A 27,527-nucleotide genomic window follows, 5' to 3' on the forward strand; every position below is an offset into this window, starting at 1 on the left:
TAAATGAGTCCTGGTTCTCATAACATAACACGCTATGGACCTCAAACCAGTAAGGAACTGCTCTGAGCCTGTTTCTTCACCTGCTAAAGTGAACAACAATATTTCACATGGTGGTTGTGGTGGTGAATAAAACAGAAAATGTAAATTAAAAGCATTTTGTGCTCTAGGCATTCTACAAATGCTGGCTCTTATTATCCAACTGTAATAAGGTAGAGATATACCAAGATCTATAGGTTCATATGGAAGAGAAAGCAATATTACCAGAGGAAAGAGGGGTGTGTCTGGGGAAACTTTATAAACTATCAGGAAAATCATTAACAACTTGGAAGGAGGTAAAAGACATTACTGGATATTCTTTCAGTGCAGAGCTGAGCTTAACCTTTGATTGATTGCTTTTCTATGGACTGAGTTATTTTTATAACTAGGTAAGAGCAGAGGTTAACTTGTAGATTTTGTCTGGTGATGATGCAAATAACTTCTGTCTGGAGAAAAAGACAATCCCAAATGGTTTATTGCCATATTAGACATCAACCAGGTCTGCGTTTAACCCAGCAATCTAATCCTGCATTCCTCTATTAATTTGCCCATAAATATCTCACTCCTCGAATTCTCATTTGAACTGGTTCTACCTGATTCCTCAATGATTAATGAGTTTAATAAAAATCTTTGACATATGTTCATTTCATATTTGCAAGAGACCTATAACTTACCTTTTTGGAAGTTATACTTTAAAGAACTTTAATGAATGAACTGCTATTTGAGATGAAGAGGATTTGGAAGTTGGTAGGCAAAGACAGCTATCCAATTATTCATACTAGAAATCTGAATACTTTTCTTGATATTGTCTTTTCTGTTACCCTACATATCCACCAAGCACAAAATATCAGGTAAATTCTGTGCTATATATTTTTCTGCAGTAGAGAAATTTATATTCCAGGTTATGGAGTTAGCAAACTTGGATCTGAATCCCATTTCTACCACAGACATATGAATTTCAAGAAAGTAACTTAAGGTCTTGAAGTCTCAGTATCTTTACTGACAAAAATGGAAAAGAACTAATTATTCCTATTTCACAGGACTGCTATGAAAAATTCAGTGCAAAGAAGTATAAAAAGTACTTACCACAGAGGTTGGGACATAATAAATGCTCAATAAATGTTTTTTTCCTTTTGTTCTCTCCATCTGCATGGCCATCACCATGTCATATCTAGCCTGCTACAATGCCTTGTGTCCATCTTCCTGCATCCACATTTGGCCCCCCAAGTCCACTTCACAGCAGCCAGATGCATTTTTAATATGCCTGACTGACATGTCATTCCCCTGCTTAAAATCCTTCAAAGGCCTCTCATGATTCTTAAGTTATAGATTAAAACTGTAACACATTCTGGAAGTCCCTGCAAACCTGAGTCTGAGTTCTTCTTTCTGCTCCAGCCTCATCTTGCCCTATTGTCCTCTCACTCGTCACAGCCTGGAAGAGGGGTCAGCATACTTCTTCTGCAAAATGCCCCATTTTAGGCTCTGTGAGCCGCACAGTCTCTGTAACAACTGCCTGACTCTGCTGATGTGAGAGAAAGCAGCCACAGTCAACACAAAGATGAATGCGTCCCAGTAAAATGATCTTTATGGATATTGAAATTTCATATCAGTTTCATATCATGTCAGGTGCAATGAAGCATTCTTCTTCCTCTTTGATTTTTTTCAAGCATTTAAAAGTGTAAAAACCATTCTGAGCTCTTGGCTGTACAAAGCAGGTAGAGGTGAGATTGGGCCCATAGGTCAGTGTGCTGAGCCCCGTTCAAACCACACTGAACTTTTTTCAATTCCTGGAAGAAACCAAGTTTCCTTCGCATGTGCTCTCAGCCTATTCTCTTTCTTCGTCTTCTGTATTTGGTAAATTCCCATATCACGTCTCAATTTAAATGTTACTTCTTTTTTTGGAGATGGAGTCTTGCTCTGTCGCCCAGGCTGCAGTGCAATGGCGTGATCTCGGCACACTGCAACCTCCACCTCCCGGGTTCAAGCAATCCTCCTGCCTCAGCCTCCTGAGTAGCTGAGATTACAGGTGCACACCACCACACCTGGCTAATTTTTTTTTTTTTTGTATTTTACTAGAGACAGGGTTTCACCGTGTTGCCCAGGCTGGTTTCGAACTCTGTTAGGAAGCCTTCTATGATCACCTTAGACCAGGTTATATCTCTGCACTAGTCACTGTCATGTGACTTTTCCCTCACAGCAGCTAATGATTATAGAAAGCAAATAAGTATTGAATTCTTAGCTTAAGTTCTGCCCCCTCCCTCAATATAAGGTTAAGTGCTCTATGGGCAGCGACCATGACAGTCTCCATGACTTCAGACTGGCACAGTGCCTTGCACATTACAGGTACTTAGAAAACTTTGCTGAATGAATACTTTCTCTGTGGGAAACATGAGTGCACAGACTGCATATACATTTTATCATCACCCCTAGTATTGGGGACACAGCAGATCCTCAGGTGTTTGTTGACGGAGACAGTTATGCAGGGTTCATCTACAGGATCAGGCTGGTGCTTGAAGTGAGTTGCTGAGGAATACACAGCAGGCTGGAGGAGATTTGGAAGACAAACCAAACGGAAAGGAAAGGCCAAATGGGAGGCTCCTCCATCTGCCGAGTCATACTTTTTTTTTTTAAGCCAAGATTTCACTCTGTTGTCCAGGCTGGAGTGCAGTGGTGCAATCTCAGTCCACTGCAGCCTTGACCTCCCCTGGCTCAAGCAATTTTCCGGCCTCAGCCTTCTGAGTAGCTGGTACTACAGGCATGCACCACTATGCCCAGCTAATTTTTGTATATTTTTGTAGAAATGGGGTTTCACCATGTTGCCCAGGCTGGTCTTGAACTCCTGGGCTCAAGCAATCCACCCGCCTTGGCCTCCGAAAGTGCTTGGGATGACAGGCGTGAGTCACTGCACCTAGCCCCAAGTCATTCCTTTTGAAAGACTTGACCAGGGCAGAGCAGTTGAGGTAAAAAATTGACTAGACTAGATGGTGGTAGTTGGGGGAAAGAGGTGGTCAAAGAAAAAAAAGTCTTAACCATAGAAAGGAAACAGTTTAGACCAAAGTCATTTATAAATGTTCAGCTAGCCACCTGATTGTTACAACACGATAGAAACAAATGCTCTGAGAACTTTTACAGCAAGAGGAGCCCTCTTGTCAATAGCAGAAGAAAGCCAAGAACCAAGCCATACGATCTGATTGACAAGTTATTTGGAACAAATGATGGGACAATAAATACTAAGCACAGATCAGGAAACCAACATGGAACACGTGGAAAGCCACGGGTGAGAGCAGCAAAGATACAAGGCTGCATTTTAACAACACCTAAGATTCAGAGTGCTTCCAACCTTCCAAAAACACCTAAATACTTCCACTTAAAAAGCATACTTTATGTTGTAAACAGAAAGAAAACATTCTTTTTTTTTTTTTTTTTGAGATGGAGTCTTGCTCTTGTCACCCAGGCTGGAGTGCAGTGGCGAGATCTCAGCTCACTGCAACCTCGCCTCTTGAGTTCAAACAATTCTCCGGCTTCAGCCTCCTGAGTAGCTGGGATTACAGGCGCCTGCCACCACGCCTGTCTAATTTTTGTACTTTTAATAGAGATGGGGTTTCTCCATGTTGGCCAGGCTGGTCTCGAACTCCTGACCTCAGGTGATCTGCCCACCTTGGCCTCCCAAAGTGCTGGGATTACAGGTGTGAGCCACTACACCCAGCCAACATTCTTTATCATAAACATCCTTGTCCCTTTCAAGCAGGGAAAGGTTGAGTCTGTGCCAGCTAAACATTTAGGAAAACTAAAGCTGAATTGTTAAAATGCCTGTGGCCTGTGCTCAGATTTTCTTTGTACTCACTAGAATAATGGTTCTCAAGATGCCCGGTCATAGCAGCTATAGTTCAATCACAGGCTTGAGTAAAACCTATCCTAGTATTTTTGCTGGCAATATGAACATTTCACTAACAAAGCTAATTGCCTCAGTGGGAGGTTTCCATTTGCAGGTGAAAAGCAATGTATTCTCTAAAGAATCCAGGTGAGGTTATATGCTCTCTCGCATCCACCCTTCTACTCACTCGCATACCTGTGAGGTAGATGGTTTTTGCAGGCTTTGGACACTTCTGAAGCAATCAAAGTTAGAATGCCACTGCTTTAGCGACATACCAACTTTTGGAGCCTTTAAAGCTTTTGTCTTGTATTAACGTGTCCAAAAAACACAACTTCAGTTAAAAGTAAACATAAACAGAAGGAGCAATCAATATAGAGTACTCACAAAATAAAAAGATGCACTGTGACCATGCTTTTTTCTCTTGCAAATTCCAAGAAAAATACTACATAATCACAAAGTATTGTTTTAAAATTATTATCCTAGATTATTACTGTCTTACTTTCTAAGCATTAATCCTCCTTATTTGGTAGCCAGCCATGAAGAAATTCCAGGAGGAAAAAAAAATCACTTTTGAGGTTTCTATCACTAAATCACCATAGCTATAAATACCCATAAGATTAAAAATGATCAGCAGTAATTCTCGAGGACAAAGTTATAAGAGAATATAATGATTCATATTTAATATCAAATTTTTGAAAGATCTGCAGGCACAAATAGTAAAGGTCAGCTTGGAGGACTCTAGAATATGTTTTGGAGAAATTCTCTAAGCTTATTATGCATAGGGAAAAATCCTGCAAAAGGAGTTCAAGAAGTTGGTAACTCCATGAAAGGACAGCATCGCTGTTCCATCTACCACTTATCAGATGTTTCTCCCTCAACAGTATGCCATTTAACAGTATTAGAATTTGTTTCTCTTCATATTTTTGTTGACCCATAAAAATTATACATATTTATGGGGTACAGAGTGATACTTTGGTACTTGTTTACAATATATAATGATCAAGTCCGAGTAATTAGCATACGTATTACTCTGGGTATTGATCATTTTTTTGTGTTGTGAACATTCAATATCCTCTCTTCTGGCTTTTTGAAAATATACAATAAATTATAGTTAACCATATTCACCCCACAGTATTGCAGAATACTAGAACTCATTCCTCCTACCAAGCTGTAATTTGGTATCCATTAACTAACCTCTCTGCAACCTCTCCTCCCCTCAAGCTCTTCCCACCCCAATAACCACAATTCTACTCTCTATTTCCATGGGCTCCATTTTTTTTCACTCCCACATATATGTGAGAACATGCAGTATTTATTTTCTTGTGCCTGACTTACTTCACTTAACATAATGTCATCCAGGCTCATCCATGTTGCCATAAAAGATACAATTTTATTCTTTTTTATGGCTGAATAGTGTTCCATCAGGTAAACACACCACATTTTCTTAATTCATTCATCCATTGATGGACACTTACATTGATTCCTTATCTTCGCCATAGTGTTGCCATTAACATGGGATTGCAGACATCCCTTTGATATACAGATTTCCTTTCCTTTGAGTAAATACCTGGTAGTGGAATTCCTGGATCATTTAGTAGTTCTATTTTTAGGTTTTTTTTGAGAGACCTCCATACTGTTTTCCACAATGGCTGTACTAACTTACACTTCCACTAGCTATAGATAGCCATAAGATTTTAAATGATCAGCAATAATTCTCAAAGACAAAATTACAAGAGAATGTGTGTAAGAGTTCCCTTTTCTCCACATCCTCATCAATATTTACTATTTTTCGTCTCTTTGATAACAGCCATTCTAACTAAGGTGAGCTAGCTCGCTATGATTTTCATTAGCATTTCCCTGAGGATTAGCGATGCTAAGCATTTTTTCATATGCTTGCTGGCCATTTTTATGTCTTCTTTTGAGAAATGTCTATTCAGTTCCTTTGCCCAATTTTAAATCAAATTATTTGTGGTTTTGCCGTTGAGTTATTCAAGTTCTTTTTTTTTTTAATCTTTTATTTTATTTATTTATTTATTTATTTATTTTGAGACGGAGCCTCACTCTGTTGCCCAGGCAAGAGTGTAGTGGCATGATCTTAGCTCACTGCAACCTCCACCTCCCGGGTTCAAGCAATCCTCCCACCTCAGCCTCCTGAGTAGCTGGGATTACAGGTGGCTGCCACCTCACCCAGCTAATTTTTTTTTTTGTATTTTTAGTAGAGACAGGGCTTCACCATGTTGGCCAGGCTGGTCTCAAACACCGGACCTTAAGTGACCTGTCCACCTCAGCCTCCCAAAGTGCTGGGATTACAGGCGTGACCCACTGCACCCAGCCCATAATCTTCAAATAAATACAATAATAAGGTCATATTTACGCCTAACATAATACAACTATCCTTCATACAACCAGAAACGCATCAATCCCCAACCGAAACTATTACGTCTCCCCAAGGAGTTTGGGGCTGGGGTGTTTTTTTTTTGTTTTTCTTTTTTGTTTTTTGTTTTTTTATGGATCATTCTTGGGTGTTTCTCGCAGAGGGGGATTTGGCAGGGTCATAGGACAATAGTGGAGGGAAGGTCAGCAGATAAACAAGTGAACAAAGGTCTCTGGTTTTCCTAGGCAGAGGACCCTGCGGCCTTCCGCAGTGTTTGTGTCCCTGGGTACTTGAGATTAGGGAGTGGTGATGACTCTTAAGGAGCATGCTGCCTTCAAGCATCTGTTTAACAAAGCACATCTTGCACCGCCCTTAATCCATTTAACCCTGAGTGGACACAGCACATGTTTCAGAGAGCACAGGGTTGGGGGTAAGGTCATAGATCAACAGGATCCCCAGGCAGAAGAATTTTTCTTAGTACAGAGCAAAATGAAAAGTCTCTCATGTCTACTTCTTTCTACACAGACACGGCAACCATCCGATTTCTCAATCTTTTCCCCACCTTGCCCCCTTTTCTAATCCACAAAACCGCCATTGTCATCATGGCCCGTTCTCAATGAGCTGTTGGGTACACCTCCCAGACGGGGTGGTGGCCGGGCAGAGGGGCTCCTCACTTCCCAGTAGGGGCAGCCGGGCAGAGGCGCCCCCCACCTCCCGGTCGGGGCGGCTGGCCGGGCGGGGGGCTGACCCCCCACCTCCCTCCCGGACGGGGCGTCAAGTTCTTTGTATATTCTGCGCTAGTCCCTTGTCAGATGAATAGTTGACTAATATCTTCTCCCATTCTACAGGTTGTCTCTTCACTCTGTTGATTGTTTCCTTTGCTGTGCAGAAGCTTTTTGGTTTAATATAGTCCCAATTGTCTCTTTTTGTTTTTTGTTGCCTGAGCTTTTGAAGTCTTAGTCATAAAATTTTTGCCTAGGCCCATGTCCTGAATTGTTTCCCCTATTAAACAATACTAACTCAAAGAATTTTCTAGCAGATAATATTGAATGCAACTAACTCCCTTGATTTTAAGTTACACATGCTTGCTTTCTCTTCTATACTAAGCAGAATTCTTCAAGAAAAAAATAATTATTTTTATAGTTATCATTTCCGTTTTTGGATGTCTGTCCCATTCTAGGATATTGTACAAGTAAATATGTGTGCATGTGTGTGTGTTTAGGGTTGGAGCATTCTAATCGAAATTTCCATATTGGTACCAGTATTATTAATATTAAGATGATAATGTAGTGCCATCTTGTGGGCAGAGGAGGTAACTGTCATGCTAAAAATTCCAGAAACCAAATCTCATTCCTTGGTGATGGGTCAGGATTATAGCAGTAGATTTCTTGGTTATGTTTTAACTGGAATCTTTCATTAAGTGCCAAAAAGTAAATAAATGTGTAACTAAAATGTCTCCTCTCTTTCTCAGGAAAAGAAAAGCTGTATAATACAATACAGGAATTTTTAAAAAACTCTGGTAAAAATAGTCAAATAATATTCAATCTGCTTTGAATAAACTCAGGGTATTAGCCAAGGAACATTTGAGAAGAAAAGCAAGACTGAAAATCTGACCTCAGGAATGCTAAGATTTTGATTTAATCATTTTACCACTGAAGAGGAAAGAATCATTGGAATGATTTTCGTTTTTTATCCCAAATTTACTTCCCCTTCCATCAGCTTCTTAATCCTTTCCACCTTCCCCAAAGTTTCCCAAGGGAAACAATAAATATTAATTTGGATAACACAATCAAATCACAGCTAGAAGAAAACTGACATAACTGAAAAATGGAGAAGAAAACTCACATCTAGTGCACCTCTGGATTTTTCTTTCATCTATGTGTGAAGGCAGAAGCCTCATCATAAATAAATAGTCTATTCTCTGTGGCTGACTGACACATAAGACAGACCAGTCAGTGACCCTGCAAGCAACACTCCAGCTAAGAGAAAACATCAGAAGAGAGCCTGGAAAAGGACCTTCCCCCGACACCCAACCCCAGAGAGGTTGAAGGTAAAAGTGATAAGGATCCACAGTCTATTCTCACCCCATCAAACCAAATAATCAATAACATATACTGGACTCTCATGATGACCACCTCATACTAGCACTTTTCTTTTTTTCTCTTTTTTTTTGAGACAGAGTCTCATTCTGTTGCCCAGGCTGGAGTGCCATGGCACAATTTCGGTTCACTGCAACTTCCAGCTCCCAGGTTCAAGAGATTCCCCTGCCTCAGCCTCCCAAGTAGCTGGGATTACAGGCACCTGCCCCCATGCCCAGCTAATTTTTTTTTTTTTTTTTTTTTTTTTTTTTTTTTGTATTTTAGTAGAGACAAGCTTTCACTGTGTTGCCCAGTCTGGTCTCGAACTCCAGATCTCAGGCAACCCGTCCACTTCAGCCTCCCAAAGTGCTAGGATTACAGGCATGAGCCACCATGCCCAGTCTTCTTTCTTTTTTTTTTTTTTTTTTTTTGAGACAGAGTTTCGCTCTTGTCACCCAGGCTGGAGTGCAATGGTGTGATCTCGGGTCACTGCACCCTCCACCTCCCAGGTTCAAGTGATTCTCCCACTTCAGCCTCCTGAGTAGCTGGGATTACAGGCACCTGCCACCACGCCCGACTACTTTTTGTATTTTTCATAGAGACAGAGGGGGTTTCACCATGTTGGCCAGAGTAGTCTTGAACTCCTGACCGAAGGTGATCCACCCACCTCAGCCTACCAAAGTGCTGTGATTACAGGCATGAGCCACTGCACCCAGATGTCATACTAGCAATTTTCTGATCAACTGAGGACATCTGCAATAACCTAAATTAGTCACAGGATTCTGCAAGCTTTCCAGTGTTTCACAATACATATTTTATAAGACAATTTATACACACTCGACATAAAACAAAACCGTCACTGTTGCACTTTAAATCAAATTACCATGCCATTAACAAACATCTTAGGAAACACTAGAATCCGTCCGAGCACTCTAATATATAATACATATAACACATAGGCAGGTATAGACATAGACATAGAGATATTTCATACAGATTCTATAAAAGTGAAGTCTGCATTGCTCTGTCATCATCCTGCTCTGGTACTAGAAAGAATCACAAAATACCATGGAGGTATTTGTTTTTTCCTTACAACAAGTAGAATATATAATATTAAAGAACTTAATTTAGTGAATCAAGCTATGTCTGCTATATTGATCGATATATTTTGATTATCAGTCAATAATATCTATATGTATTGATTGATTGATATATTTTCTATTCCCTTTAGTTTCTCCTAACACATTACTAAAATGATTTAGTAATCCTTGTATGTTGTTATCACAATGTTTAAAAAAGCTTCCCTAGATTTACTGGGTGATTTTTGTGTCTGAAGGATTTTAAACCTTCATGGGAAAGTACCTCAGGGTACTTGATATATTTTGTTGAAAGTGCTGACAACAATATCAGTGTCCCAGATACCAGATGACATCCTAGATCCTTGTGGAAGCAATGAACGTAATGATGAAATATTAACAGTTTCGTTGTTTTGCATCTTCACAATGCCACATGACATTGGCTCAGTACGCTCAGCTAAAAAATGGTTCTGCTTCAATTTCAAAAGGAGTCAATCAGTTAATCCATCAGTATGAAAGTACGCTGAGGGTTAGATCCTCGTGTGCTGTGACTACCACGTGCTCCTAATGCTGTTTCCTACATGGAATCTCATTAGGCCATTACATTAGAACCATGAATCTAAGCCTACAACTGAAGATACTCATTCATTCACTGTTTTACAAACTTACTTCCCTATCTCTTTCCTGGTTCTGATGAACAAAGAAAACTGATTAAAAGGAGGACACACAAAAATCTTTCAAAAACATAAAAACAAGATCATACCTGAAGGTAAACTGATTCGATGTCCATCTTTGAGCTTTAAACGACTTCTCTTAAACTTGCCCTTCCTCTTCTTTACCTTGGGCTTCTCCTGGTTTAGCTGGAATATCAGAATGTTAAGTTCCCGCTCCAGCACGTCGATCTCGCGCTCTGCCAGCTGCTGCTCACGCCGCTTTAGCAGCTCCTCCTGAGACTTCTGCTGCAGAGCCGCCCGAGTCAGCTCCTCTTCCCGGGATCGCAGCTCCTGCGACAAAGATTCACACCCACCGGAATCATTCCCAGCAGGAAGAAGGGAATTCCGTCTATTACACTACACTGGCGACCCCTCGGCCACGGGCTCCTCCTGTGCACAAGGAGAAGCTGAAATTCCCTCTTCCTCTGCTCAAGCCCTAGTCACTCAGGTCCTCATGGGACCAAGGTCTTTGCAGTCAGGACAATCCAAGCCGAAACCTTTTCAGTGGATTATGATGAAAAGCCCAGGCCTCTGCACAAACGCCAGTCTCCTCTGTTAGTTTTATGATCCTAAAAGAGGCATCATAAATTTTCTACACTTGGTTTTTAACATTTCTCCCTCTTCATCTCTCACCTGACACATAAAATATGCATTAACACAGGGCAACAAAGTGCAGATGTGAATGACCCATTTCAAAATAAAGCCAAAAGTTCAAGCTCAATTAATTAAAGCATAATTATTTTAGTTACACAAGACTGCAGTTCAGACGACTTAGAATTTCTTTAGGGTATTTACAACTTTGCTTAAGGAATAAAACATCTTGGTGGAGAGAGTAAGGGAGAAAATCAAGCTAAGGTGTTAGGAGTCTGTTGAAGACCTGCTGGAAATGAAAATGAAGCCACCTCTAAAATTGCAAGCCAAAGGAAAATATATTCTGTATACAAAGAACTTTTCAGATCCCACTGATACCTGGAAATTATCACTTCATTACACATCTCAGGAGTTAGCTAACAAAAGTTCCTCTCTTATGATACTGATTAAAGTTAGACCTCATCTTGGTTTTGGTTTTTGAAGTACTGAACTTCTAAGGAAGAGAAAATCTAAGAATTAAAAATACTTTTATTCCTATTAGGAAAAATTATTAAACAGTAAAACTGAGGACTCTACAAAGTTTTAAAATTATATCCCCATTTTTATTTCATTTCCATAAAGTGTTCTGTTCTTTACCAGAGACATAAATATTCTTTGCAGTGCTGAACTACTTTCTATTCTAAATTACTCTGCTAAGAAATCAAGCACTCACATAAAAATCAACGCATCTGCAAGCTTTTATTTACACTGTTCCAGATAAACTTAATCTCAGAATACCCTAATACCACAATCTTTGTTAGAAACTGCAGATGCCTTCTCAGGTGGAGCGTTGGGCTGTGAGCTTTGAGAGCTATGAGTACTGTGCAAACATTTCCTACTTTATATAAACAGGCCACACTTTAAATAGGCCCACCTCAACAATGCTGATCCATGAAAAAACACAGTAAGATTGGGGCTCCTGGAAGAAACTAGACCCAAACCAAGGGACTAGAATGCAATTCAAATCTACTAATACTTGGACTTTTTACAGACGGACTCAAAGAGTAATCTGAGCCTATCAGTACAATTATCGTAAAGAAAATAAATATGGAAGACCATCCTCCCAAAGATAAATGGGACAATATCACGAAGAGACTAGGGAGTGCTAATAATAAAGAAATGTATTTATTCAGGTCAAACTGATTATGAATTTGGGGTGATTCTAACCAAAGTGGACTGAAATTCAGTTTTGAAACTTTCTTTAAATTTATTTCTTTAAACAAATTTCACAAGAAAAACTGCAGGAGAAATGATTTATTTTAGACCAAATGATGTTTAAATCACTTCAGCTAACATGCCTATCAGTTGGTTTTTATTTATAGACCAGGTGGGTGTTTCTTCATTACACCGTGTCAGATATAAATTATTATTTACTACTTGAAAAAAAGGGGAAAATGTTACATGTTAAAAAATCTGTAATCCATTTTTTAACTAGTGACTTTTGTTCAACTAGTTTGTCCAAATTGGACATTTTACTATAGTGTATTTGGAGGCAGAGGATAATTTCCAGTCACCTTTCAATTTCTAACTCATTAAAACTTTTTGTTGAGATATTACTTTTCAGTGATGTTGATATCAATCCAATTAGCTATTGTTAAATGAGATGGCATGAGAAAGCGATCAGAACAGCAAATCCAAGTAGGTTGTGTGTTGCTACGATAGTAATTGAATAAAAAAACATTTTTAATTCCAGGTCCCAAGCTAAATCATGAATCCCTGTGAACAAATTTGTGAATAATAAACAAAAAATCACTTGCCTAAGACTTCAGAAGAGAAAAAAATAAGATTGAAGAGAAAGCAGCAAAAGTAATCTTCCTTCTGAATAAATTTGAACACATTCAAAAGTAAATTTTAAAACTGGGGTATTAGAACCCTTTGAATACTTCGAAAGTATGAAGCACAAAAACATTCTTTCGGTTGATGAGATTACTAGCAGTAATATTTGTTGAATTGCTTGGCACAGGCCACTCTGGTAATGGCAAATCCAGATTCCTGGCAGTGGCTGTTAATCATTAACGGTGGCATGCCTGTGTGTGGGGGGTCACAGACAGGTGCATGCACAAAATGCACAAATACAGACACACAGAGATAAGGAGCCAGGAGTTTAGGGAGGACCCAGTATCTACGGAGGCTATGGCTTACTGAATAACACAGACCACAGCCAAGTTACTCACCATTAATTCCAAGTCTGATGCCTCCTACCTTAAGCAATCTGTGGACAAGAAAGGGAGATAGGGCACGTACACTATGCTTTTTACTTCATCAAAAAAGATGCAGCTGGAAACTTCAAAGCCAAAAAAAAGTATTATATATTCTTTAATTGTAAATCCAAAGGCTTACAGGGTACCATAAACGCTGTATTTCAAGGAACAATGCACAAAAATAAAACACAAAGTAAAAATAGACACTACTACATGGTAGCTCAAAAATCAACCAAAAAATAAATTACTACAAATCGCAAAGTAGAGAAAGAGCTGACATCCACCCTTGAAGCATGCTTTTATTTTAATACAACATATAATTATGAACTCACTGGAGATGCCTATATCTTCCAGTTTTATAAATAGTTGTCAATAATTAAAATACGTTAAAATAAGGCCGGGCCTGGTGGCTCATGCCTGTAATCCCAGCATTTTGGGAGGCCAGTGTGGGAGGATTATCTGAGATCTGGAGTTTGAGACCAGCCTGGCCAACATGGTGAAACCCCGTCTCTACTAAAAATACAAAAAAAATTAGCTGGGTGTGGTGGTGGGCACCTGTAATCCCAGCTACTCGGGAGGCTGAGGCAGGAGAATCACTTGAACCCGGGAGGTGGAGGTTGCAGTGAGCCAAGACCGCACCACTGCACTGCAACCTGGGTAACAGAGTGAGACTCTGTCTCCAGATAATAACAATAATAATTTTTTTTTTTTTTTTTGAGACAGGGTCTTGCTCTGTCGCCCAGGCTGGAGTGCAGCAGTTTAGTCATAGCTCACTGCAGCCTCAACTTACCAGGCTCGAGCAATCCTCTCACCTCGGACCCCAACAAAGTGCTGGGACTACAGCTGCGAGCCATCACACCCAGCCAGTAACTAATTGTGAGTAACATCATTTCCAAATTTTAGATTCTATGATTTGAAGCTTTATTTCTTTCTCAAACACTTTTCCTGCTCTTCAAAATCTTTTTCATTTTTGTAATTAAACACCTAATTTTAGAATTCCTGAAAACAATTTGGGGAAGTGTTAAAAAAAAAAAAAACAGAAACAACAAATTAGAGTCTTTCCTGTATCATTTTAAGTCAACAAAGTGCATAAAAGTTTCCAAGAAACATGTCAATGATATCACTGGTAGTAATGCTTCAAAGAACTGCAGGATGTCAAACCTATTCCAGTCAGTGGTGCTCCAGCCAGTTTTCCAAGAACGCCTGGGCTAGGGAAACTCAGCTTCTGTGAAAGGTCACCACTTTCTTTTTTTTTTCCTGAGACTAACGCTTAATTTAGCACATACTAAGAGGCAGGGCTCTGGCTGCTTTGCATACAGGACTCACTTAAGCCCCGCTCCAGCCCTGAGGGACACAGGGTTACAGTGATGGCTCCGATGAGGAGGTACAGAGTAACAAAGTCAGAGGCCTCAAAACCATCAGGCACACCTAGAACTTAAAGTATAAAAAAAAAAAAAAAAAAAAACCCATCAGGCACAAGAGCCCGAATGCCAACAGGGCTGTCTGGCTCAGAGTTCCTGGTGGGGGTTGAGGGAGGTCTATCATATTTTTCAGAATCCCATAAAGACTTCCCATTCAGTCTTGTCCTGGAGAAGGAAACAGGCAGTCACCCAAGCAGTCTATTTCTCTGTAAGCCAGCTCCAAGGGCTAGCAAGTCGTTGACTTGGAGACCAGATTGCCATCCCTGCAGCATTCACCCAAAAGTCCTACTGCGTAACTCTGGAATAACAAGCAACTGGTTTCTTCTCTCCCTACTTGAAAGTCCTCCCCACGCATGGGCAGCCCCAGCAGTCCCCACCCCCTTGTTTGCTGTGTGTTCTTCCTGTTCTTGGACTCCCAGGCTCCCCCATCCTCTCCCATGCATGCCGGGAGGCTCCTTAAGACATGATGCTCGCAGTCAGACGCAACTCCATGGGTTTGAGCAGAACAGGGCAGATGGGATTGGTGCTTCTCCTTGATGAACTCTAAGTACTCATTAGTGGTGTCATGGTCTTATGTTGCATTTACCTGTTGTGCATTTTTCAATGTAACCAAATACTGAAAAATCTAAGGGACAGAGTGAATTACCTGTATGTCTACTTTATTTTTTTATTTTTATTTTTATTTTTTACTTTTTTTTATTATACTTTAAGTTCTAGGGTACATGTGCACAACGTGCAGGTTTCTTACATATGTATACATGCACCACGTTGGTGTGCTGCACCCATTAACTGGTCATTTACATTAGGTATATCTCCTAATGCTATCCCTCCCTCCTCTCCTGACTCCATGACAGGCCCTGGTGTGTAATGTTCCCCTTCCTGTGTCCAAGCGTTCTCATTGTTCAATTCCCACCTATGAGTGAGAACATGCAGTGTTTGGTTTTTTGTCCTTGCAATAGTTTGCTGAGAATGATGGTTATGTCTACTTTAAAAAATGTCTTTAGAAGAAGTTGATTAGAAGAAGGCTGGTCTCAAACTCCTGACCTCAGGTGATCCACCTGCCCCGACCTCCCAAAGCACTGGGATTACAGGCGTGAGCCACCACGCCCGGCCATTAGTCTTTCTTAAATGTTATGTATAGCTCACATTTGTTTCAATGTTTAATATTAGAAGGGCTTTGGTCTTTATTTCAAAGTTTGGAGATGTGTTTGCAACCAGAAATATGCCGTGGGAACTTAACTGTTTCTATCAGTCAGCCTATAGTAAAATTGGTTTCATTACACATAATTTCATTTATAGTCAGTTTCCAAGAGCCTATCCACAACATTGAGTGAGGACTTACTGAACTATACATTTTCACATTGCATAAGAATACAATAGTTTAGGCATCTATTCTCCTGTTAATGGATATTCAGGTTGTTTTAAGCTTTGCACTACTACAAATGATGCCTAAGTGAACAACTTTAAGCACGTTTCCTTGGGCACATGTGTGAGTTTCTGAAGAATCTGTAAGCGGAAGTGGAACAGCTGAGTCATATGCCTCTATTACAGCGTAAGATTCATAACAGGAATCATAATATGTATATACTTTAAAATTAATTGTTCACTTTCAATAATAATAATTGCTCATTAAAACAGTAATAATGATAATGGCCACTATCTCAATTATTAAAATAGACATCAGGCATATATTAACAAACTGTACTTAGGTTCATTAATGCCTGCCATGTGCTGAGTCCCATGTTCAATGCTGTGTATGCAAATGAAGAAGAATGTAAAAGCATAGTTCATGAACTTATTATCTAGCAGAAAGGACAGATCAAGAACAATTACGTCAGCAAGTATTAATACAGTATGACTTATGCCATGATAAGAGAAGCACAAGACACTCTGATCACCCACAGTTTACCCGATGGAGTAGAGTAGGGGAGGGAGCTATCAGGGACTGAGAACGGAGGGGCCACCATTCATGAAGTGGGCACAGAAGCTAGGGAGGAAACAGGATCCTCAGCAGAGGAAAGAACATGTGCCAAGGTTACAGGTCAGGAGCATGACATCATGGGGACTGGAAGAAATTCAGTATGGCTGGGGACAGAGGCGGTGGAGATGTAAGGCAAAATATATGAGGAGAAAGGGAGTGAACATGGCAAAAAAGTGGGCAATGGAAGCAAGGCTGATCAGATTTGCATTTTAGAAGGAGAAGGGGACAGATGAGGGAAGCAAGGCTGCACAGAGAGTGCCCAGTAAGGATGGTCCAGCAGCCATGCTGGTGATGAGTGAGGTTGGCAGGGATTAGGGCAGAAAATTGCCACTGATGGTCTTTGTCACACAGAAGACCACAGGAACACTGCAAAAAGACCCTTGAGACTGGGTACCTGGGAGAACAGTGATCCCATTATCACAAATAAGGGAAAGAAGGAGGGAAGGCACAGGGGGAGTCGGGGGAGCTTCTGCTTCAATGTCTGGCTTCAAGAGATTATATGCAGCCCCTTTTAAAAACTTGTCAACAAGGTCCAAATCACTAGCCTGGCATTCAAAGAATCATTCAAGGGTACAAACACCATATCCATCTCTGAGTTCTAGGACTCTGGCACTGTCCCAGCATGTAGTAAGAAAAATGGCATAACACTGAAACTCAAAACAATCTCCAACAGACACGTTCTTAAATCGCATTTTTAAGAAAACATTCTGTATTTCGGGGAATGCCTATGACATACTTTGTATTAATTTCTATGCCAGCATGCCAAGAGATAATGGGGAAGGGAGACAAATAAAATGATAAAATAATGACAATAAATGAAGCTGATTAATGCATACAAAGTGTCTATTATGCTATTTGCTCTCTCTCTCTTTTTTACTTTGAAAATTCCTCTAATAAAAGGGTATTTTCCCCAATTATACATATTGAGTACCCTTCTGTTTTATTTTTGTTTTATTTTTAACCTGAAAGAAGGTGAGAATCAACAAATATTGATATCTAAAGATATTTTTGAATAATGCTAACAGTGCTTCTTGCCTCATATTTTCCATAGTTTTCATAAATTTGAGTACATTATGCTATTTAAAAATTTCTCTCACCTTTTCCTTTGTTCTCAACTCATCAAACATTTGTTGAATTTCTAGTTTCCAGTCATCTTGCATGGAATGAAAAGATTCTTGAGGCATCTCAGTCATCACTGCCCCTTCAATAGCAGTCAACTGTTCGAGAATTAAGGCAAACGATGGACGAATATGAGGGTCTTGTTGCCAGCATTCTAAAATAAATAAAAATCACATTAATACCATCTCTCAACGCAGTTCAGATTATCCCCAAGACATCAGAGTTGCTAAGAAATGTTTTACACTGAAGTGTATTTCAACTTAACATTTGTCATTCCAAACTGGAAGCTTCCATTTATAGTATCTGCTCCTGAAGATTTTAAGAATCCATTGGTAATAGTTCGAATAGTTTATTTTACATAGTGTCCATGTCACAGGCATGCATAATAATGACTATTAGAGAAGGCTGTTGCTGTCTATATTATACCGCATTTAATAAATGGATGTGTGCTTCCCATGCTTTACTATGGATACCATGTTTCAGGGGGTTAAGCCACCATAACCAGACGATTTACTGATATGGAGTCATGTAACTCAAACAAAGCCTCTAAAATGTTATATCCACATGAGAAGTTCTAAAAATCAAAAATAGCCTAACAATGAAGGAAGGCAACTTGTGGCTTACAAAAAGAGTTAGTTAACCATTTTTAAAGATAAGGATAAAATAGACATGATCCTGGCAAAATCACGCCTGTTAAGACCATAAGGCATTTCTGATCACTAATTCAAATTTAAAATAGCAGATTTGGAGCCAATTCAATACTGTATTTGAACTCTACTCATGTACCTAGTGAAAATGTTACTACTTTTCAGTTGAATTTTATACATAAATAAGTCACTGATAAAACTGGATTGTAGGTAAGCTACTTAGTTCTTCAAAACTTTACCAGACATTCCAGATCAAAGACTAGGTTTCCAATTCTTAAAATACCAGGGTTACTTAAAAGTACTTGGAAATTAGAGTCACAGAAAATGCTTTTTCTGTTTTTTAAAAAATGATATTCTAATGAGAAATTCTTGCCCCCACAAAGACACACACACACACACAAAATACCTTTCATGAGCTTGGCAAACGGCTCAGGGCAGGTGGATGGAATGGGCAAAGTGAGTTTATTGACTGCTACCCCATAAGCCACGGCGAGGCCATCAATGCCCCGATAGGGGACTTCTCCCGTGAGCAGTTCCCACAGCAGCACTCCATAGCTAGAAAGCAAGGATTTCATATGTTCAATGGGGTAAACAGTGTCTTTTCCTTACGACACACTTAGTGAGATAAACCCTTCAGTACCTTCATCCATTCCTAATAGGACACTCTTTTCCAGAAAAGCCCCTAAATGGCTGACATCCCAAGGTGGGAGGTGGATTCTTCCCATCAACAATTCAAACACATGTAAATACATTCCATCCCAGAAATCCAGTATGCATTCATTCTAGGAATTAAAACTACTTCATGAATAGGAAAGTGTAAGAGTAGTACACAATTGAATTAAACAGGGTCCAGAACCAGGTCACACTTTAGGAGTAATGTGGCTGTTTTCTGTTTCTCTTTCTATCTCATTTTTCCCACACTTAAATAAAACCTCTTGAGGATTATTAGGACACCGAAGAGCACAGCCCCACAGAGATCTCATGGTGCATGCCACAGGGCTGACATGGAATCATGTTGATTAACTATTTTTAAATAGTTTTTTGAAACTGTTTATCTTCCTGCCTCTCTATATTTAGATGTGTTACTAATGTTTCTACCATATTGCTGAACAGTAAAGAACAGAAAGACATCAGTGCGGGCCCCCTTACACCTGCTGGCAGGACATACGTCTCTTTTTTGTAATGGAGGAAGCCAGGGTGAAATGGGAATAAAAAATAAGGCACAACTGCAGTCCCTGAGTTCTCCAAAGCATCATCACATGTGATGCAGATACAGCCACAAACAAGAACAAGCAAATGCACAGAAGAGGATTTCTACATGAATGTTTACCATGAAGAGCCGAATTTCACTACATATCCATACCACATCCATACCACAGACTGATACCCCAAATTCAATTTAGTACACAGGGACATAGGCACGAGCCTTCTGCATTGTATGTATTTATTCTCTTCTGCTATCCAAGTCAGTACCTTAGTTTTCTCTTATTCTTCTTCAAAACATAAAGTACACGCAGATATCTTTTGTTAAGTAAATTTAAAGAATGAGAGTCACTCCAGATGATTGACTTGACTTCAAATTGAAACACATAAGCATATAAGTAACACTGTCTTGTCAAAAGACTCAAAATTGCCAGGCACAGTGGCTCACACCTGTAATCCCAGCACCTTGGGAGGCTGAGGTGGGTGGATCACCTGAGGTCAGAAATACAAGACCAGCTTGGCCAGCATGGTGAAACCCTGTTTCTACTAAAAATACAAAAATGACTCGGGCATGGTGGCGCGTGCCTGCAGCCCCAACTACTCGGGAGGTTGAGGCAGGAGAATCACTTGAACCTCAGAGGCAGAGGTTGCAGTGAGCCGAGATCACGCCACTGCACTCCAGCCTGGGTGACAGAGCAAGACTCAAAAAAAAAAAGACACAAAATTACAGCCAGATAATAGGAATAAGTACCCCTGTTTTAACGCACTGTAGGATGGCTACAGTTAGCAATAATATATCATATAGTTTCAGATAACTAGAAGAGAGGATGTTCCCAACACAAACAAATGATAAATGTTTGAGATGAAGGATATGCTAATTACCCTGATCTGATCACCACACATTGTATGTATTGGAACATCATTATGTACCCCATAAATACGTACAATTATTTCAATTAAAAAATAAAAATAGCTGGGCATGGCAGTTCACGCCTGTAATTCTAGCATTTGGGGAAGGTGAAGTGGGCAGAATGCTTGAGCCCAGGAGTGCAAGACCAGCCTGGGCAATATGGTAAAACTCGTCTCTAAAAAAATACAAAAATTAGCTGGCCATAGTGGCAGGTGCTTATAGTCCCAGCTACTCAGAAGGCTGAGGTGGGAAAATCACTTGGGCCCGTGTGGATGAGGCTGCAGTGTGCTGTGATTGCACCACTGCAGTCCAGCATGGGTGGCAGAGCAAGACCCTGTTTCAAAACTAAATAAATAAAATAAAAATTAATTAAAAGGAACAGTCATATTTGGTTTCCTTTTAAATTCTACTAATATAGCTAGTGAAGCTCTATTCACTTTCCTAATCTTTGAAAACCTTATTAGCTTTAACTTTTTTTAAAATGTGAAATTTAGAAGCCACTGAATTATTTCTTAAGTGTTGGTTATACATAACCTTTTTTTTTTTTTTTTTTTTTTGAGATGGAATCTCGCTCTGTCTCCCAGGCTGGAGTGCAATGGCGCGATCTCAGCTCACTGCAACCTCTGCCACCTCCTGGGTTCAAGTGATTCTCCTGCCTCAGCCTCCTGAATAGTAGCTGGGACTACAGGCACCCGCCACCACACCCAACTAATTTTTGTATTTTTAGTAGAGATGGAGTTTCACCATATTGGCCATGCTGGTCTTGAACTCTTGACCTTGTGATCCACCTACCTTGGCCTCCAAAAGTGCTGGTATTACTGCTCACAAGCTATTTCTCCACTAACAAGGCCCTTAAAGCTGATCTTCAGTGAACTCTTCTATCAAATAATAGTGAGATCCACTCTACCATCTCAAAACATTGTCTTATTTCAAAAAGGAAATATATAATATATTTAATATACTACTTGTAAATTATACAATGCTGTAACTATTAGCTAAAGTTAAAATCATTATTTTCCAAAGCTTATGTGTTTCCTTTTGATAATTTTCTTAAAAATCATCTATATTATAGTTAATTATAGGAGACACCTTCATAATTTCAAAAATAAGTAAACTTAACTCATAGATCATTCAACAAAAACAAAAAAAAAACTTACATAGAATAACTAAAATTGTCTAAATTCAAAGAAATTCCTATTAACAAATAACAAAACAAAAAAAATAGCAATATAACTCTGCTTCTTGCAAGTTTCAGGAAATGAATAATCTAGGATGGATGATCTTTCCAGAGAGAGGAGGGCTTATCCCATGAAAAACCAATGTGAAAAGAAATGTAACTTTTTCAATGGAACTACTTCTAAAGTATAGTACACATTTTTCTGTTCTCTTAAACCAGGTAGAAGATAGTATAATGAAGCGCTCTCCTGAGAACTCAGAATTGTAATGACTCAGGGCTGTGAGTCGGGAGTCATGGATCTCAGCCCTGGACCTAAAATCTGCTTCTTAGTAGTTTTACAACTCTAAGCAAATTTCTTAACTTCTCTGTGCCTCGGCTACTTAACCTGCAAAACCAGGATAATAAGAGCTGTAAGAATTAGATAACAATATCTAAGTGCATAAGACAATTACTCTGTAGTACAGTAACTGTTAGAAGGAAGGGAGGAGAAGAAAGTCAAGAAATATAAACTCACCAATCCCTAGCACTGCATAGGTAAAGCCATGCTTTTTGAATGAAACTTTTTTTATGGAAATATCATCGAAAGAGACTTTACAGCAATGGTATCTATAATTCAAAGAGATGACCTGCCCTGCTCTTGCCCATCCAGATATCCTACAATGTGCTTTTGTATATGAATGGGTTCCGGAGATATGCAGAAATGTTTGACCCTACAACTAAGCAGCGCCAGGGATCAGTAGTTTCTCAGTTTTTTTCATAATACAGTCAGCTCTCCACATCTGCAGATTCAAGCAACCACGTGTGGAAAATATTCAGAAAAAAACAACAACAAAAAATAACAATACAACTTTAGAAACAATACAGAACGACAGCCATTTACACCACATTCACATTGTATTAGGTAATAATAAGTAATCTAGAGAGGCTTTAAAGTACACGGGAGGATATGCACAGGCTATATGCAAACACTATGCCTTTTTACATCAGGGACTTGAGCTAATTAGAAGAGGGGAGAGGGATGCCAAGCTAGTACGGGAAAAAACGTCAGGTGAAAAGTAGGTAATGGAAAGAAAAACACATTAAATACAGAGGACCATTTCTGTATTTCATCTTTCGCCTTTTTTTTTTTTCTTTTTTGAGACAGAGTCTTGCTCTGTCATCAGGCTGGAGTGCAGTGACATGATCTCGGCTCCCTGCAACCTCTGCCTCCAGGGTTCAAGTGATTCTCCGGCCTCAGCCTCCCAAGTAGCTGGGACTACAGGCGTGCACCACCACACCCAGCTAATTTTTGTATTTTTAGTAGAGACGGGGTTTCACCATGTTGACCAGGATGGTCTCGATCTCTCGACCTTGTGATCTGCCCACCTCGGCCTCCCAAAATGTTGGGATTACAGGCATGAGCCACCATGCCCGGCTGGTATCTTCTGCTTTTAATGAAAATCAGATCATCGCACTTTGTAAATAAATCAATTTTGACAGGTGACTTCTCTAGAGAGTGTGTGGGGCTTAAAGGCCCATATTTTGGTTGGTTTTAGCAACTTTCTTTTCCTTTTTTTCTTTTCTGCTTACTTCTTGATTCTCCCCTATGTTTATGATAGACAAGGTTGCTATAGAGCATGACCGCACAGCATTCGTATACCTGGTAATTACATAGTTTCTAATAAAAGCATAGTTTGTAATAAGATCTCATAGTCTTAAGATACATTATTTTGAATGTAAAATTGATTTACGATGTATTTTAATAGTTTTCAGAGTCTTGAAGTATAATATCTTAAAAAGATAGCCAATGTCACTTATGTAATTTCATATTTTCATATGGTTAGAAAATTACTAAATTAAATTACTAAATTACTAAAATTAGTCATTAACTCAATGAAAACACATTTAACGGTTTATAAAAACACACACGCTCAGCCTTCACCAGTAAAGAGTCTAATTCATCAAAGGGTGAGGCTCAAGCACTTGTATATTTCAGACTGGCCCTAAGACACTATAGAACCCTGATCCAACTGATAAATTTCTTAGAAGCTTTAAGTAGAACAATTAAATCATAATTTTAAATGCAGAAGATAAGCTTTAAATGGAAGGCAGTTTTATGGAACTTTTACTGACAGGGGTCTCTGCCACTGACTTCATGTGTGAATTTGAGGGACTAACTTCTAGTGTTTCCAAAGATATAAAAGGAAAAACAATTTTTGTTGAGCATGAATCTGACAGCCAGGCAGATCTGGGTTCTTAAAAGGTTCCGGCACTTACAAGTACTGGACTCTTAGGAAGTATTTTTCTCTCTCATTTCCAGTTTTCTTTTATGTAAAAAAAGCAAAAAAAAAAGTAATAACAAAATCCCAAAATTGTAATTTTAACCATGAGATACCACTTTACACCTACAAGGACGGCCCGAATCAAAAGGTCAGATGACAAGTGACAAGGAAGATGGAGAGAAATCGGAACCCTGACACTCTACTGGTGGGAATAAAAAAAAAGAAGGTGCAGGCACTTTGGAAAATGGCCTAATGCTTCTTCAAAGAATTAAACACAGAATTACCATATGGCCAAGCAATCTCACTACTACTCCCAGATATACAGTCAAGGAAACTGAAAACACACGTTCTCACGAAAATGTGTTCAGGAATGTTTGTTATCAGTTCTATTTGCAGTCGCCAAAAATTGGAAACAACCCAAATGTCCATCCAGAGATAAATGGGTAAACAAGATGTGGTACAGTAATACTCGATGATTAAGCCATAAAAATGAAGGAGGTATTGATCCATGCTCTGACATAGATGAACCTCAAATCATTAAGCTCAGTGAAAGAAGCCAGTCACAAAGGAATATTCTAAGATTCCACTGACATAAAATGTCCAGAATAAACAAATCTCAAGATACAGAACATAAATGAGTGGTTGCCTACGGCTGAGAGGGAAGGGGGAGTTGGGGACAATGGGTAAGGGGTGACAGGTTTTCTTTCTGCATGAAAGAAAATGTTCTACAATCAACTGGGATGATGGACACACAACTTACTAATATACAAAATGCCATCAAACTGTACAATTTAAATGCATCAGTTTCATGGTATGTGAATCATATCTCAACGAAGCTGTTAAAAACAGAAAAAATGGAACTTCAATGATTAACACAGGATTTTATTTTGTTTTTTTACATCTATCCTTTTTTCAAATTTTTTCTCAACTTTTATTTCAGATTCACAGAGTACACATGCAGGTGTATTACCTGGGTATGTCGTGTGATGTTGAGGTTTGGGATACAAATGATCCTGTCACCCAGGTACTGAGCATAGTATCCAAGAGTTACTTTTTCAGCCCTTTCCCCCTCCTTCCCTCCACCTTCTCTTAGTCCCCAGGGTCTACTGTTGCCATCGTTATATCCCTGAGTACCCAATGTTAAGCTCCTACTTATAAGTGAGAACATGTGATATTCGGTTTTCTATTCCTGCATTAATTCACTTAGGATAATGGCCTCCAGCTGCATCCATGTTGCAAAGGACATGATTTCACTCTTTTCATGGCTGTGTAGTATTCCATGGTGTACGTGCACCACATTTTCTTTATTAACAGGATTTTATGAGCACTAAACAATGGCAAGTAAGTTCTAGGTGCATCATAACTATTAAACAGTGTGATTTTTCTTTGTTATTTTGTAATTGTTAGCATCCTACTAATGAGACAAAGCTGAATGGAAAGTCAAAATAACCTGGTAATCCATTTGAGTGCAGCTCCCAGTCTTCAAATAGGAGACTTTAATCTTTAGATGATGCAATCTATAAAATGAAGGATAGGTCTAAATTTTTTTCTTAAACTCCTTCCATGCTAATATTGCCTGTGAGTCACAAGGAATCAAAAGTTTGTTAAAAATGTCAATTCAGGCTGGGTGCAGTGGCTCATACCTGTAATCCCAGCACTTTGAGAGGCCGAGGTGGGTGGATCACTTGAGCCTAGAAGTTCAAGACCAGCCTGGGAAACATAGTGGACACTCTCCCTCCTAAACCCCCGCTCCTCTACACACACACACAAATTAGCCAGGCATGGTAGTGCACACCTGTGGTCCTAGCTACTCAGGAAGCTGACGAGGGAAGATCACTTGAGCCTGGGAGGTTGAGGCTACAATGAGCCATGATTGCATCATGGAAAATTCACTTTAATTTACTGGCGCATCCTACAAAATCTTGGGAATTTGGTGTTAATTCAAATTATAACCAGTTTTAACTAAACTTGTGATTTAACTAGAAAGTTCTCCTCTGAAATGGAGTCATATGACAATGCAAACATCAAATTATCTGTTCCGTTGTCATTACAATTATTTTGATCAAAACCATAAAAATTCATTCAAAAAGGCCTCAACTATTTATGCTGAGAATTACTGAATACTTTGGGACTTCCTGAAATAAAGCATAGCAAGCAGTTTCTGCCGATGTTTGCAAAAGGAAAGGCTCACCTCCAGATGTCGCTTCCCTTAGAAAACAAGGAAGACTTGATCACTTCGGGGGCCATCCAGGCATAGGTGCCTGCTGCGCTCATTTTGGTCGTCCTGTGCCATTCCCTCGCCAACCCAAAATCTGTAATCTTCAAAGTTTTATTGCAGATGTCATCATGTTCTATCTTCTCAAGTAGCAAAACTAAAGAAAAATCAAAAGTGAGACATTTGCATATTCTTTTAATTTTTCTGTCACAATTTTTCTATGGCATGTAAAACACAGTCTTCACTGTAGTTGGCAGAATAAACAAGAATAAACTTGCATTTTACCATTTTACTTACAGCACAGATATTGTAGTCTTTAGTGGGTTATCTGTGCCTGAAGTTACAAGTTATTTTAAGACACAACTTAATGCTCTTTATGAGTAGTTCTCTTTCTGAGAAAGTAAATGATTTCTAAGAGCAAGAAACATTTCCTGAGATATCACAAGTAGGATCAGAAGTCTGTAAAAATTTACCTGATATGAAAAAATACATTATTTTCTGACCTAAGTACAGAATGTTTTCTACTGAAGTGGAGAATATTGAAATTAGATTATATATTACCATAGCTCATTATTATCAAACATTATCTTACATTAAATTTGCAAAGTGCTTATAGATTCTTTAACTGATAAAGATAATGTAGGAGATATAATTGCTTTACTGGAGCTCAAAATATAGCAAAAAGTAAACACAGCGGTCATCCAGTTGCTGGTTTTCTCAATGCCAGCCTCCTGCCAATGTAGAGGATGCACAGGGGGAACTCCCGGGAGTGAAGCTGATGCCAGCATCTGTCCCTGAGCTCTTGTGTAGCTCTGCAACTACAACAAATGTGCTTTTATTATTATTATTATTATTATACTTTGAGTTCTAGGGTACATGTGCACAAGGTGCAGGTTTGATACATAGGTATACCTGTGCCATGTTGGTTTGCTGCACCCATTAACTCGTCATTTATATTAGGTATTTCTCCTAATGCTATCCATCCCCCTGCCCCCCATCCCATGACAGGCCCCCGTTTGTGATGTTCCCCACCCTGTGTCCAAATGTTCTCATGGTTCAATTCCCACCTATGAGTGAGAATATGCAGTGTTTGGTTTTCTGTCCTTGTGATAGTTTGCTCAGAATGATGGTTTCCATCTTCATCCATGTCCCTGCAAAGGACATGAACTCATCCTTGTTTACGGCTGCATAGTATTCCATGGTGTATATATACCACACTTTCTTAATCCAGTCTATCATTGATGGACATTTGGGTTGGTTCCAAGTTGTTGCTATTGTGAATAGTGTTGCAATAAACATACGTGTGCATTTGTCTTTATAGTAGCATGATTTATAATCCTTTGGGTATATACCCAGAAATGGGATTGCTGGGTCAAATGGTATTTCTAATTCTAGATCCTTGAGGAATCGCCACACTGTCTTCCACAATGGTTGAACCAGTTTACACTCCCACCAACAGTGTAAAACCGTTACTATTTCTCCACATTCTCTCCAGCATCTGTTGTTTCCTGACTTTTTAATGGTCGCCCTTCTAACTGGTGTGAGATGGTATCTCACTGTGGTTTTGATTTGCATTTCTCTGATGACCAGTAGTGATGAGCATTTTTTCAT

At 39.3% G+C, this 27,527-nt stretch overlaps 1 protein-coding gene across 1 annotated transcript in view; it reads right to left on the reverse strand.

The window, feature by feature from the left end:
- The window catches only part of MAP3K21 (mitogen-activated protein kinase kinase kinase 21), a 58,523-nt gene that overhangs the window by 13,801 nt on the left and 17,195 nt on the right, over positions 1 to 27,527 (reverse strand). The window contains exons 2-5 of the mRNA XM_003308821.6: positions 25,893 to 26,073; positions 18,557 to 18,705; positions 17,482 to 17,657; positions 10,202 to 10,442 (exon numbers count right to left, since the gene is read on the reverse strand). Coding sequence (XP_003308869.3) covers positions 10,202 to 10,442; positions 17,482 to 17,657; positions 18,557 to 18,705; positions 25,893 to 26,073 — 747 coding nt within the window. The remainder of the gene's footprint in view (positions 1 to 10,201; positions 10,443 to 17,481; positions 17,658 to 18,556; positions 18,706 to 25,892; positions 26,074 to 27,527) is intronic.

The sequence above is a fragment of the Pan troglodytes genome, chromosome 1 (genome assembly GCF_028858775.2).
Source record: "Pan troglodytes isolate AG18354 chromosome 1, NHGRI_mPanTro3-v2.0_pri, whole genome shotgun sequence".
Lineage (NCBI taxonomy): Eukaryota > Metazoa > Chordata > Mammalia > Primates > Hominidae > Pan > Pan troglodytes.